The following is a 15,071-nucleotide window of genomic DNA, read 5'->3' as shown; positions in this document are numbered from 1 at the left end:
TACACATTCTTCTCAAGCACCCATGGAGTATTCACTGAGATAAACTACACTCTGGGCCATAAAATACACCTAAACAAATTTAAAAGAATAGAAATCATTCAAAGTATGTTTTTAAACCAAGATGGAATTAAACTAGAAATCAATAACAGAAAGATAGCTGGAAAATCCCCCAAATATTTGGAGATTAAAATGGCAAGTGGGTTAAAGAAGTCTCAAGAGAGTTTTTAAAATATTTTAAACTAATTATTATCTATGTAAGAAATCATCGAAGATTGTTAGTTCTTAGAGAATGGGTCCATTTATCATTATGAAACGTCCTTTATCTCTAATGACTTTTGTTGCTCTGAAATCTGCTTTGTGTGAAGTTAATATAGCTTCTTTAACTTTCCCTTAATTAGTGTTGTCATGGTATATCTTTCTCCATCACTTTACTTTTAATTTGATTTGAGGTGAGTTTCATATAGACAACATATAGTTGGATCTTGTTTTTTATCCACTCTTAATAGTATCTGTCTGATAATTGGTGTAGTTACAGAATTGCCATTTAAAGTGATTATTGATATATTGGAATAATATCTACCATAGTTGTGTTTTTATTATTCTTTTCTTTGTTTCTTCCATTGCTATTGTATTTTTCTGCCTTATCAGGTTTTAATTGAGCATTTTATGTGATTCTGCTTTCTCTCTTCTCTTAGCATATCATTTATACTTAAAAAAACATTTTGGTGGTTAACCTAGAGTTTGCAATATACATTTACAACTAATCTAAGTCTGGGGTGCCTGGATGGCTTAGTCGGTTAGGCTTCCAACTCTTGATTTCAGTTCAGGTCATGATCTCAGGGTCGTGAGGTTGAGCCCTGCACTGGCCCGCACTCAGCATGGAGTCTGCTTGAGATTCTCTCTCTTCCTCTGTCCCTCCCCTCACTTCAGTGCTCTCTCTCTTTCAGTAAATAAATAAACAAATTTTTTAAAAGACCCAGCTAATCTAAATCCACTTTTTAGTAACAATGTACGGCTTAATGAATAGTGCCAGAACATCATTACACAGTATTCCCAATTCCTCCTTCTCTTCCCTTACATTTTTTGGTCATTTATTTCATTTTTCCATAAGCTATAATCACCTCATACATCATTGCTATTATTATTTTGAATAAACTTATCTGTTAGGTCAATTAAGAATGAAAAAGATTTTATTTTACTTTCATTTATTCCTTCTCTAATGCTCTTCTTTTCTTATGTAGATTCAAGTTTCTAGCCTATATCATTTCCTTCTCTTTGAAGAATTTTAAAATTTCTTACAAACTGTCTCAATTTTTGTTTGTCTCTGTGTCTTTATTTCTCATTTACTTTTAAAGGATAATTCTTTGGATACAGAATTCTTTATTGGTGGTTTTTTCTTTCAACACTAAATATTTCACTATACTCTTTTATTGCTTGCATGGCTTCTGAGGAGAATTCCAATGTAATTCTTATACTTGTTTTTCTACAGATAAGCTTTCTCCCCCATCACCCTTTTGAAATTTTCTTTTTGTCTTTGATTTTCTGAAGTTTGAATAGAATGTGCCTAAGTGTAGTTTTTATTTGGTTTGGTTTGGTTTTGACATTTATACTGGTTGGTGTTCTCTGAGATTCCTAGATCTGTGATTTGGTGTCTGCCATTTATTTTGGAATATTTTCAGACATTAAAACTTCAAATATTTCAGGGCACCTGGGTGTATGTGCCTGCTTTTGGCTCAGGTCATGATCTCAGGGTCCTGAGATTGAGCCCCACATCGGGCTCCCTGCTCAGTAAGGAGTCTGCTTCTCCATCTCCCTGGGCTGGTCCCCCCTGCTTGTGGTCTCTCGCTCACGTTCACACACTCTCTCTCTCAAATAACTAAATAAAATCTTAAAAGAAAAAAAAAAAACCAACCAAACAAACAAACAAAACTTCAAATATTTCTTCTATTCTTTCTTCCCTTTCCTGTCCTTCTGGTATTCCCATTAGATGTATGTTACAATTTTTGTCCCATAGTTCTTAGATATTCTGTTATAATTTTCATTCTTGTTTTCTCCTTGTTTTTATTTTTAAAATTTTATTTATTTAAATTCAATTAGTTAACATATAATGTATTATTAATTTCAGATGTAGAGTTCAGTGATTCATCAGTCTTATATAATACCCAGTGCTCATTACATCACATGCCCTCCTTAATGTCCATCACTCAGTTACCCCTTTCCCCCACCCTTTCTCCCCTCCAGCAACCCTCAGTTTGTTTCCTGTGATTAAGAATCTCTTATGGTTTGTCTCCCTCTCTGATTTTGTCTTTGTTTTTAGTTTAGAAAGTTTCTACTGACATTTTTTCAAGCTCAGCGATTCTTCTCTTGGATCTGTCCAGTCTACTGATGAACCTGTCAAAGACAATCTTCACTTCTGTTACAGTGTGTTTTGTTTCTAGCATTTCTTTTGATTCTTTCTTAGAGTTTCCGTCTCTTTTCTTACATTACTCACTTGTTCTTGCATGTTATCTACTTTTTTCATTAAAGCTCTTAGCATATTAGCCATCATTATTTCAAATTCCTGGTCTGATAATTCCAAAATATCTGTCATATTTAAGTTTGTTCTGATGCTTGGTTTGTCTATTCAGGCTGTGTTTTTGCCTTTTAGCATGCTTTGTACTTTTTTGGTTGAAAGTCAGACATTATGTATTAGGTAAAAGGAATTGAGGTACAGGACTTTAGTGTGAGGTTTTATGTTTATCTGGCTAAAAGTTAGGCTGTATTCACTGTTTGCTGTAGCTGCAGGTGTTCTTTGCCAATCTCCCTACCGCTACTTCCTCCCCCTTGGGCAAACACTGTTCTGATTTTATCACCATAGATTAGTTTGCTATTCTTGAACCTTATATTAAAAATATTATATAGTATTTACTCTCGTATGTCTGAATACTTTTGTTAATGTAATGTTTTCCAGATTCATTTATTGTTGTATCTATTGCTTTTTATTGCTAAATAATCAATAATCCATTATATGAATACACATAATTTGTTTATTCAGTTGATGGACTATTTTTTTAAAGATTTATTTATTTTTAGAGAGAGAGCGTGTGAAGGGGGTAGTGTCAAAGGGAGACGGAGGGAGAGGGAGGGAGAGAAGCAGACTCCCCACTGAGTGTAGAGCCCAATGTTGGGCTCAATCCCACGACCCTGAGATCATAACCTGAGCCAAAATCAAGAGTTGGACACTTAACCGACTAAGCCACTGAGGTGCCCCCACCCCCTTTTTTTGCTAGCATGAATAAAACTGCCAGGATTGGGTTCCCTGGAAGACAAATTCTGAATTGAAGATTTATCTGCATGAAAGTTTCAACAAGTGCTCTTGGGTTCAATACTTGTGGAGTGGTGGGGGTGGTTAAGGAGTCAGAACTGGGTAGAAGGAGAAATTGAACTACAAGACAGCTGAAGTTGGGATAGCCCTCCAGAGTTGATGTCTGTATTAGTTATCTATTGCTGCAGAACAAATTACCCCAAAGCTTACTGAGTTAAATGATAATTGTTTATTATCTTTCATGGTTTTTCTGGGCCCAGAATTTGGAAGCACCATGCCTGGGTGGTTCTGGATTAGGATCTCTCATAAAGTTGCCCTCAGACTGTAGCTGGAGCTAGGGTCATCTTGAAGTTTTCTTCAGTCATGTGTGGTGTCTGGGCAAAGGAGTCTCAAAAACTTGGAACAGCTGAAACTCCTTAGTCTTCTCTCTCCCCTTGATGTCTCTAGCATAGAGGCTTCAGAGTAGCCGGATTTCTTACATGTTACCTGTAGGTTTAGGTCTCCCAAGGCATATATCCTGAGTGAGAGTTAGGTAGAAGACAAATCATCTTTTGTGCTCTAGCCTGGAAGTCACATAATTTCTGCCACTCTATTAGTCAAGGCAGATACAAAAGTCCACTCAAGTCAAGGAGAGGGAACATAAACTCCATCTTGCCGTGGAGAAGTGTCATCATATTATAAGAAGAGTAAGAGAGATGGGATGTCTAGTGTAGCTGTCTTTAGAAAATATACTCTTTGAGGTCTTGAGTCTGAGGGATGAAACTTTATTCCCTGGCTTTGACCGGTCGTGGCACATGTCACCAGTACCTTGGATGAACTGATTCTCTTTAGTTGAGAGCAATTCTAGAAAAGGACTCAGCTAAGTGTTCTCAGTTTCCAACACTCACAAAAGCTAGAGGAATGAGTGCTTCAAACCTGAAGGGAAGGATCCAAGTGACATACAATAGCAATGTTTCTGACACCTGCATTCTTGTATGAATCCCTTTGTGGACATGTATTTTCATTTATTTTGCATATTTATCTAGAAGTAGAATTTCTGTGTCATAGGTAGGTTTATCTTTAGCTTTCTTTTCCAATTGAATTGCCTTGGCATTTTTTTGTTTCTTTGTTTTTTTGAAGCTTTTATTTATTTATTTATTTGACAGAGAGAGAAAGAGAGAGAGAGAGGGAGAGAGCACAAGCAGGGGGAGCGGCAGGCAGAAGGAGAAGCAGGCTTCCTGCTGATCAGGGAGCTGATGCAGGGCTGGATCCCAGGACCTTTGGGATCATGACCTGAGCTGAAGGCAGACGCTTAACCTTCTGAGCCAGCCAGGTGCCCCGGCCTTGGCGTTTTTAAAAATCAACTGACTAGATATGTTCTATCTATAGTTAAGCCTTGAACCACATGAGGGTGGGAGGTGCCAACCCATTGAACTGTTAAAAATCTGTGAATAACTTTTGACTCCTCCCAAACTTAACTGCTAATAGCATACTGCAGGCCAGAACCCTTACTAATAACAAATGCAAAGGTTAACACATATTTTATGTGTTATATGCATTATATACTGTATTCTTACCATAAAGTAATCTAGAGAAAAGAAAATCTTAAGAAAATCATTAGGAAAAGATTAGTTTGTTCTTTTTTTTTTTTTTTTTTAGTTTGTTCTTTATAGTTAAGTCTGTTTCTTGGTTTGCGTTTCTCTCTTTTTTTCCCCACTTTTCTCATTTGTTTTTTTTTTTTTTTTTAAAGATTTTATTTATTTATTTGACAGAAAGAGACACAGTGAGAGCAGGATCACAAGCAGGGGGAGTGGGAGAGGGAGAAACAGGCTTCCCATGGAGCAGGGAGCCTGATGCGGCGCTCCATCCCAGGACCCTGGGATCATGACCTGAGCCGAAGGCAGACGCTTAACGACTGAGCCACCCAGGCGCCCCTGTTTCTTTCCTTTTTTTTTTTTTTTTAAGATTTTATTTATTTATTTGAGAGAGAGCAAGAGAGCACAAGCAGGGGGAGTGGCAGAGGGAGCGGCACAAGGAGAAGGAGAAGCAGACTCCCTGCTGAGCAGGGAGCCTGATGTGGGGCTTGATCCCAGGACCCTGGGATCATGACCTGAGCCGAAGGCAGATGCTTAACCGATTGGGCCACCCAGGTGCCCCTTGTTCATCTTATTTCTTAAATTCCATATATGAGTAAAAAGTCTTAAGCAGAGATTAAGGAGGGCACTTGTTGTGATGAGCACCGGGTGTTGTATGGAAGTGCTAAATCAATATATTTTACACCCGAAAACTAATATCATACTTTATGTTACATAACTGGACTTTAAATAAAAACTTAAAAAAACACAAAAACAACAACAATGAAAAACTATAATATGTATAAACCAAAAAAAAGAAAAAGAAGAAAATCATTAGGAAAAGAAAATATATTTGCTGTGTGTACTGTATTTATTGACAAAAATCCGTGTGTAAATGAATGTGCACAACAACCTGTGTTATTCGAGGGTCCACTGTATTTCTAAACTCTTTTTTCTACTTCACTGATCTATTTGTGTGTCATTATGCAGAGGTCATACTGTCTTGACTGCTCTGGCTATATAGTAAGTCATAACATTAGTGATATGAATTAGCCAAGTCTCTTCTTTTAAAACTCTGTTTGGGCTTTTCTAGGTCTTTTATTTTTCCATAAAAATTTTAAGCCAGGGATCGAGTCCCGCATCGGGCTCCCTGCTCGGCGGGGAGTCTGCTTCTCCCTCTGAGCCTCCTCCCTCTCATGCTCTCTGTCTCTCATTCTCTCTCTCTCAAATAAATAAATAAAATCTTTAAAAAAAAAAAATTTTAAGCCAGTTTGTCAATTTCTACAAAAAAATGGTCTTTTGTTTTAGGATTTTGGCTGTATCAATTTGGGGAAAATAGATACCTTAACAACTTTGAGCCTTCCATACATACGTGGTATATATCTCCACTTATTTAGGTCTTTTAAATTTTCTCTTAATAACGGGCACTTGAACATATTTTCTTAAATTTATTTGCAAAAATGTTATGATTTTTTTGCTAATTTAATGGAAATGATATTCAAATTATTTGCTGCTAATATGTGGAAATGAATTTCATTTTGCGTATCTATTTTGTATCATTCAGTCTTGCTAAATTCACTTTTTTTGAGACATTAAGATTTTCAAAGTCTTTGGTGATGTCATCTGCAACAAAAAATGAACATTGTATTTCTTCCTTTCTTAACTTTATGCTTTTGTTTTGTTTTGCCTTTACCACTAGCTAGCCTCTTCTGTACAATGTTGAATAAAAGTGGTTACAGAAATTAAACATTTTTTCTATCAATCTTAGGGGGAAAGCATTCAATATTACACTATTAAGTATGATGTTATTGGTAGGTTCTTCATAGAAGATTTTTATTAGCTTGAGGAAGTTTCCTTTTATTTCTTATTTGCTGAGAGTTAAAAAAAAATGTCAGTTGCTTTTTGGCCCCTGCACTTGTTGAAATAATCATATGGTCTTCCCCCATTTTTCTGTCATATGGTGAATTAAATTAATTGATTTTCTATTGTTAAACCAACTTTGCACTCCTGGTGTAAATCTCACTTGGTCATGATATATTATCAGTTCTATATATTGCTGGATTTGGTATGCTACTTTTAAAGAATTTTTACATCTGTGTAATTGAGGTTTATTGGTCTGTGCTTTTCTGTTTTTGTAAGGTTTTTGTCAGATTCTGGTATCAGGGTTATCCTGGCCTTGTGTAATATATAAGAAGCTTCTCTCTTTCTCTATTTTCTGAAAGAATTTATATGAGGCTGGTATTATTTCTTCCCTAATTCACCAGTAAAAGTGTCTGGGCTAGTAGCTGGTTGCTGTCAAGATTTTTTCCTTATCTTTGAGATTTAGCAGTTTGACCATGATATTATGTCTAAGTGTGATTTTCCTTGTATTTATTTTGCTTGGGTTTTATTGAACTTCTTGGATCTATAGGTTAAAGTTTGTAACCAGATTTGAGAAATTTTGACCATAATTTCTTCTGATATATTATATGTCCTGTTCCTTCTCTCTTTCTGGGACTCCAGTTGCATACATATTAGACTGCTCCATATTTTCTCACATACCCCTCAAACTCTATTTTTTTTCTATCTTATTTTTCTCCCCAGATTTGAGGGGAATTTACACATAGACTTTGAGCCACCTTTCTATATGGCACCTCTTCTTGGATATCTCCCTTCAATTTCCAGCTGTTGTGGTAGCCCCAAACAAGTTACTTCATACCTTAATCCATTAAGACTGTGGCTTTCTGCTGGAGTTCCAGTCTCTCCTGCCATACAGACTAGGTAGTGCCCTTAGGGAAATACTGTGTAAACTTGGAATAGCCTTCAGCTTCCGTCTGCTTTTCATTGCTGCCCAAGGTCCCCAAGTAGTTTCCTTTCTTCGTTTTCTTCTTCGTCTTCTTTTTAACGTTTGTCCAGAATTTAAAAGTGTTATCTGTGGGAGGGTTAAGTTATATAATCTACTCTATCATTATTGGAGCAGGAGCTCTGCCTTCTGTATTCTTTTTTGTTTTGTTTTTAGGTAAGTAATCAGGTACTTTATTTCTCCAGGAAGTTCAAGTGTTTGCAAATTACATCAGGTGGTGGCAGGTTAAAAGAAACAAAACGAAACAAAACAAAACAAACAAAAAGAATAAAAAAAATAAAGAAAACAGCTTTTCTCAGCCTTTAATGTAAAAGGCCCTCTCATAATCTTTGCATAAATTTAGAATTACCGTATCTAAGCTCAGCTGAGGAGGATCTTGTGAATATCCAGAGCCACATAGCTGATGGCTCTGTATTCAGAGTCCCACATTTTACTGCCCGGAGATTTTGCAGATGTTGGCCCTGACAATGATTCACAAAGAATAATTGCTCCTGGGATCCCTTAGTGTTTGAGTTCCAAAATGGCCCTCTTCCTCTAATGCTCACAGCTCATGGAGATACAATAGGAGAAGCTGGCATTGTAGTAAGTCAGGAAGAATAAGTCTTTAGCTAGTTCAGCCATGTATCAGCTGAACCTTTCCTTTATTTATTTATTTTTTTTTCACTTTTTTTTTTTTAAAGATTTTATTTATTTATTTGAGAGAGAGAGAGAGAAAGCACATGAGAGGGGGGAGGGTCAGAGGGAGAAGCAGACTCCCTGCCGAGCAGGGAGCCCGATGCGGGACTCGATCCGGGGACTCCGGGATCATGACCTGAGCTGAAGGCAGTCGCTTAACCAACTGAGCCACCCAGGTGCCCCTTTCACTTTTTTTTTAAATTATGTTATTAAAGGAGTGCGCGTACTGCATGGAGCACTGGGTGTTATACGCAAACAATGAATCATGGAACACTACCTCAAAAACTAATGACGTAATGTATGGTGATTAACATAACATAATAAAAAAGTGAAAAAAAATGCCTTCTGTATTCTTAAGCTTAGTTAATTTGTTCACCATCCACCCTATCTTCAATGTGGAGACCCCATGTGCCCAGCTCAAAGTAACTAGTCATGAGATCCTTACAATCCTATTTCAGGCATGCTTCCTGAATCTGTTGACACCTATCTTCCTTAGAGCTACTGCTCTAGATTTGATCCCCATTTAACTGGCCTTCCTTGTCTCCTAGCCTCAGTCACTTCCCATATCACTTGAGGTATCTTTTTAAAACACATACCTTAACGCGTAACTCCCTTGTTTTAATATCTCTCTAGACTCTTGCAGGATTAAATCTCCTTAGCTTGGTCTATAAACCCACTCACAATCCAGTTTGTGTCCTGCTGTTCTACATAGAACCATATTCCTGATTTGTTAAACTTTGCTATGTTCCTCGGACCCCTCAGAACTTTCCATGTTTTTGTGGTTTTGCACTTTGTATCCTGCCTATTTGGGGCCATCCTTTTTTATCTGGCTTTTCTAGATTTAGTCTTAAAATCTGATTCAAATACCACCTCCTCTGGAAAGTCCTCCCTGAAGAAATTACCTCTGTCCTCAACATCTCTCTTCTATGTTCTTATAGCGCTTACAAATCTGCATGTTGACTTAGTTGGCCAGCCTATCTATCTATCTATCTATCTATCATCTATCTATCTATCTATCTATCTATCTATCTATCTATCTATCATCTACCTATCTATCCATCCATCCATCTATCTCATCTATATAATCTCCTATTTTCCCCGCTAGAGTCTAATCTCCTTGATCAAGGTATTATGTCTTTCAAATGTAGTTTTTTGGTCTTTATAACCTCTTGTAAGCATTGTGTATCCTGTGTAGATTCTCGATGTATATTTTTGTTGATGATGATATTACAAAACATATTTCTCCAGAGGTACTCAGAGTAAGTGTTTTACACATAGGAATTAAAGGCCACAGACCCAAAAGGAGAAATTGATCAGCCAGTTTGTGTACTATTCTATTTTTATTGTTTTTTTTAGAACTATCAACCTCCTCACCAAGCATCCCTCTAGAGTTCTGCAGGAATGGTGGAACCTGGGAATATGGCGGATGCATTTGTCCAGACTTATGGAAAGGATGGAGATGTACAATCAGTAAGTTATTTGGGATGGTACTAGGGTATGAGGTTTAGGTGACTTGTGTTAATAAGGACAGCAACAAAGCTTCTTGAAGTTTCTGTTAATGATTTAGTAACAGTAGGTATAGTGGGTATAGTGATGGTGGCTTTAAGGTGTGTTTGTTAGCTTAATAGCAGAATATTCTTTTTTTTTTTTTTTTTAATAGCAGAATATTCTTTTTTTTTTAATAGCAGAATATTCTTTTTTTTTAATAGCAGAATATTCTTTTTTTTTTAATAGCAGAATATTCTTTTTTTTAAATAGCAGAATATTCTTTTTTTTTTTAATAGCAGAATATTTTTTTTTTTAATAGCAGAATATTCTTTTTTTTTTTTTTTAATAGCAGAATATTCTTTTGGGGCTATTTACCTATATGTTCAATATACCTAGTATGTTTCCCAACTCTCAAGTTTCTCTGTAAACTGACAGATGCTTTTCCTTCTGGTCGCAGTGTCTACTTCAGGGCAGTGGGCGGTATGGTTTCCTCAGGTCCTTTCAGTTGGTGATACACTATAGTACCCCATTTCAAATATCACAATTCTAACATATTCAACTTTTCTGAAATCAAGGTACATCTTCCTATCCAAGTATATATTCAGATGAAGTTTCTGTCTTTTCATCCTTTCTCTGGATGAGATGTTATTAAATCAGTGGTTTGACTTCAGGATGTGCTCTCTCAGAATCAATGTTCGAAGCTACTTCTTTTTTTAATTGAAGTAGAGTTGACACACAATGTTCCATTAGTTTCAGGTGCCCAGCATAGTGATTCAGCAACTCTACCCATTATGCTGTGCTCACCACAAGTGTAGCTACCATCTGTCACCATACAACATTATTACAGTACCATTGACTCCATTCCCTGTGCTGTACCTTTCATTCCCATGACATATTCATTCCATAACTAGAAGCCTGAACCTCCCACTCCCCTTCACCCAGTTCATGAATTCCCCCACCCTCTTACCTCTGGCAACCACCAGTCCGTTCTCTGTATTTATGAAACTGTTTCTGTTTTTTGTTTATTCATTCTGTGTTTTAGATTCCACATGTAAGTGAAATAATATGGTATTTTTCTTTTTCTGTCTGACTTATTTCACTTAGCATAATACCCTCTAAGTCTATCCATGTTGTCGCAAATGGCATTCTTTTTTATGGCTGAGTAATAATCATATATATACATATATATGTATATAGGCACTTAGGTTGCTTTCATGTCTTGGATATTATAAGTAATGTTTCAAAGCTGCATCTTCATCTGTACTATGCTTCCCAATACTCTGTACAATTTATACTGCCTGCTTAGGATCCAGAGCCTTGGGAACGCACTCCTATAATTTCCTACACTCCTACAAGCTAGTATATCTCACATGCTCCATGACTTTGGTCTTTTTGTTTTGACCCACATCCTCATGATGCCCTTTGGTACTATGGGTTCTTTATCTTTAATTTTCAAGATTTCAACTAATCTGATTTCATTGTCCTGTCTGATGTGTTAGTGACCACATTCTACCTCTATCAGGTTATATACTGTGCACATTTTAACTAGAACCTATTATCTAACATATTAGTTTTTCTAATGGTATTAGCCAGATAAAAAAAGTATGAAGTTCCAGGTGGGTCAGTGAGTCCTAAAGTCTTCTATTAGCCTTCAAATTATACTGAATAGGTTTTGAACTTTGATTTTTATCTGTTTTGAAATTTTAAAAAGAAAATTATAATTTATGATGAAAAAATTTATTTTCTTTTCATTATAGCTAATTTCTGTGAAAAGAGTACCTATGAGAGTTTAACTTTTGATAGAATTCCAGTGGGAAAATATGGATCTTCCCAGCAAAGATGTGATAAGGACACTTTGAATGGTATGTGTTTTTCCAAATATCTCCTGTTTAAGCATATGAATCACTATGCTGGGTCATACCTATCTTCCCTCCAACTAGTATTAAATCCCTGGAAGAGGGACCAAAGAAGGTTTTGTGGAAGGGTTTGGCTCCCTTTCATGATGCTCATGTTCAAAGTTTAGGATGCCACCTCACATAATTCTAATTCCCCTAAAAATTGTAATATGGATCAGTTATAAATTCCTTTTAGTCCTTCTTCTATTGGTTTATTTTCCCAGTTTCAGTTATGTCCTGGAATTTGAACATATTAATATCTGCTCATTGAGTTATATAATTGGTCTGAATTTTAAACATTAGCTATAGATTTGTACCATATCTACTTTCAGACATCATCTTTCTAGGTAGAGATGCTCAGTTAAGTCTGTCCACAGTTGATAGTTCTTCATCTCCTTGGTCATTTTAGTTATCCATCTTGGAACATTCTCCAGCTTCATCATACCTTCCTTGAAGCATGACAACCTTGCTTACATAGAGACATTCCAAGAATAAAGGAGCAAATAACATTTTTTAACTTCTAATATGCTCCCTGCTGATATCCAGGATTTTGATGACTTATTTCACTGCTGTATTAGGTAATACCTTCCAAGAGTAGCCCTTAAAAATGCATAGATTCCTTTCATGATAGCTTAGAGCCCATTATGCTGTATGATTTTCCCTTAGTGTTTTATCTGAACTTTGTTTGCATTGACTTTCTTTTTTTTTTTTTTTTTAAGATTTTTTATTTTATTTATTTGACAGAGAGACAGCGAGAGAGGAAACACAAGCAGGGGGAGTGGGAGAGGGAGAAGTAGGCTTCCCGCCAAGGAGGACGCTTGATGCGGGCCTCGATCCCAGGACCCTGGGATCATGACCTGAGCCGAAGGCAGACGCTTAACCAACTGCGCCACCCAGGCGCCCCTGCATCGACTTTCCTTTGACCAGTCCTCATATTTCTCACATCTTCCTGCAGGATATCATCATTTCCTGCAGAACTGGATATCTCAGTAATACTGCCAAGTCTAGATCATTTATGAAAACGTTTGATAGAACTTCTGTCAGTAATAACCCTGGGGAGAATTTCACATTTTATTTAGGTATTTATTTTTGTGTATGTCAAGGGCTCTTTGAAATATTGTAGTACTTACAGATACTAGTCTTTCCTGTGTGTTTCTTTATCTTATTTATTCTAAGAGATTATGTAGACCAGTATTCCATTTGCAGAATTCAAATTGCTTCTGCCCATATATATCATGCCTACTCAAATATTCATGATCCTATTCTTTACATAGGTCCTTCTAGCCTCTTGATTAAAAGCTCAGAAGGTAAAAGGCATGGGGGCTTCATGTTATTGGTACTTACTTCTTATACTCTATGGTATGTCTATGGATACCTATCGTCTTAATTTTTCATTTTTTGTATATCTTAACTATTTCATTATAATTTATAAAAGAGATACAGCTACAAAAAATAACTGTGTGCTACCAAATCAGGAACAGTAAAAAAAAAAAAAAAAAAAGTCAGTAATATGTTCATCAAGGGACATCACACTTGTTTGATATATATTATGTTTTTGGCTCTTAAGCATTAGTCACAGGAGGACACTGAGGTAGGATAGCTTGGTGATAATTACAGGAAATAAACCCAATGATTCAAAAAGTGTTTATTGAGAGCCAACCAAATATCAAATAAGCGCTACAACACAATAGAACTCTTTGCCTTTCAGGTGTTACTCAGATTTGGATAGAGAACGAAAGTTCAATATATAATTTAATATCTAGTAGGAATTTTTTTTTTTTGAAGATTTTATTTATTTATTTGACAGAGAGAGAGAGACAGCAAGAGAGGGAACACAAGCAGGGGGAGAGGGAGAAGCAGGCTTCCCACTGAGCAGGGAGCTGGATGTGGGGCTTGATCCCAGGACCCTGGGATCATGACCTGAGCCGAAGACAGACGCTTAATGACTGAGCCACCCAGGGGCCCGCTCTAGTAGGAATATTTCATATTATTTCTGATCTCTCAACCCTCATCACATCCAATTCAAAGCCCAGTGTCCCTAGTTGTTGGAAGGCACATCTTCCTTGTAGACTTTGAATGTAGGAAACAGTTGACTGGTCTTTTGAATTTCAGATTTAAAAATCAAGACAAGTGACATCTGCCTAAAAGTTTCCTGTAATGACTGCCTGATTCACTTTTTCATTGCTGTATATTAAACCATCCCAAATTTTGTGGCTTCAATGAATAATGATTTAGATTTTTCATAGTTCTATGGGTTGATGGACTGCTCGAATGTCCAAGACACCCTCACTCACATGACGCTTTGGTGCTGGCTGGACGGACTCAGTTCTCTTTCACATAGCCTCTCATCCTCCAGTAGATCAGAGCTGCTTCCTAGTACAATAGTCTCCGGACAGTGTTCCAAGAGGGCAAATCTGAAACTTCAAGTCTTCTTGAGGCCCAAGGTCTGGAACTCTCACAGAACATTCTGTTGGCCAATGCAAGTTTAAGTCTAACCCAGATTTAGAAAATGGAGGCATAGACTCTACCCCTCAGTGGGAGGAGCAGGACAATCCCACTGAGAAGGGGACGTGTACGCGAGCAGGCAGTTAGTTGCTAGTGGCCATCTTTGCAAACACTGTCTTTTTTTCTTCTTTTTTTTAAAGCGGGCAATCCAATAGCAACCCGGCTATGCAATATTACCATATATGGAGAGATAGAATTACAAAATGTGACAATAGGAAATTGCAATGAAACTCTGGAAACGCTGGAAAAGCAGGTAGGCCATGTGGTCTGTGTGCTCGGCAAATGAAAAATGTTCCGACTGTGTGTGAAGTCTCTGTTCTTTAGATACCTAACGGTCAACTCTCAAATTAGGAATAACAAAAACTGGTAACTGAAACCACTCTTTTTTTTTTTTTTTGAAGTTTACATCTGTTTGTGAAAAAGGACCGTTGGACCTGTTGGTTCAGCAAATTTTAGCAAATGATAGTCTATAACACATTTTAAATGGCCTCATCTTTTTAGAGCAGTGAAAATATATCAGAAAATAGATCACTGACATTTGAGACCAAAAGGAAGGTATTTTGATGGTTAACTGAATCAGAATAAAGAGTAACAACAACAACAAACATCAAAGACCTTTTGAGGTGGGAACCCTAGGACCTAATGCTGGTCTCAGGGCTGTGTCCATGAGCCAGTGAAGTGGGAAATACATATGGCTAGATATTTTTTCATGCAGATTAAATTATTTTATTTTATTATTATTTTTTAAAGATTTTATTTATTTATTTGACACAGAGAGAGAGAGAGCGAGAGCAGGAACACAAGCAGGG

At 36.8% G+C, this 15,071-nt stretch overlaps 1 protein-coding gene across 1 annotated transcript in view; it reads left to right on the top strand.

Annotated features, from left to right (window-relative positions):
• ADGRG7 (adhesion G protein-coupled receptor G7) overlaps positions 1-15,071 on the top strand; it is a 68,286-nt gene that overhangs the window by 11,643 nt on the left and 41,572 nt on the right. Inside the window, exons 2-4 of the mRNA XM_006729584.3 lie at positions 9,731-9,844; positions 11,620-11,724; positions 14,403-14,515. Coding sequence (XP_006729647.2) covers positions 9,731-9,844; positions 11,620-11,724; positions 14,403-14,515 — 332 coding nt within the window. The remainder of the gene's footprint in view (positions 1-9,730; positions 9,845-11,619; positions 11,725-14,402; positions 14,516-15,071) is intronic.

This window comes from Leptonychotes weddellii, chromosome 1 (genome assembly GCF_054177405.1).
Source record: "Leptonychotes weddellii isolate Sample4059 chromosome 1, ASM5417740v2, whole genome shotgun sequence".
Classification (NCBI taxonomy): Eukaryota; Metazoa; Chordata; class Mammalia; order Carnivora; family Phocidae; genus Leptonychotes; species Leptonychotes weddellii.
This window is presented reverse-complemented; position numbering and strand designations above follow the sequence as displayed.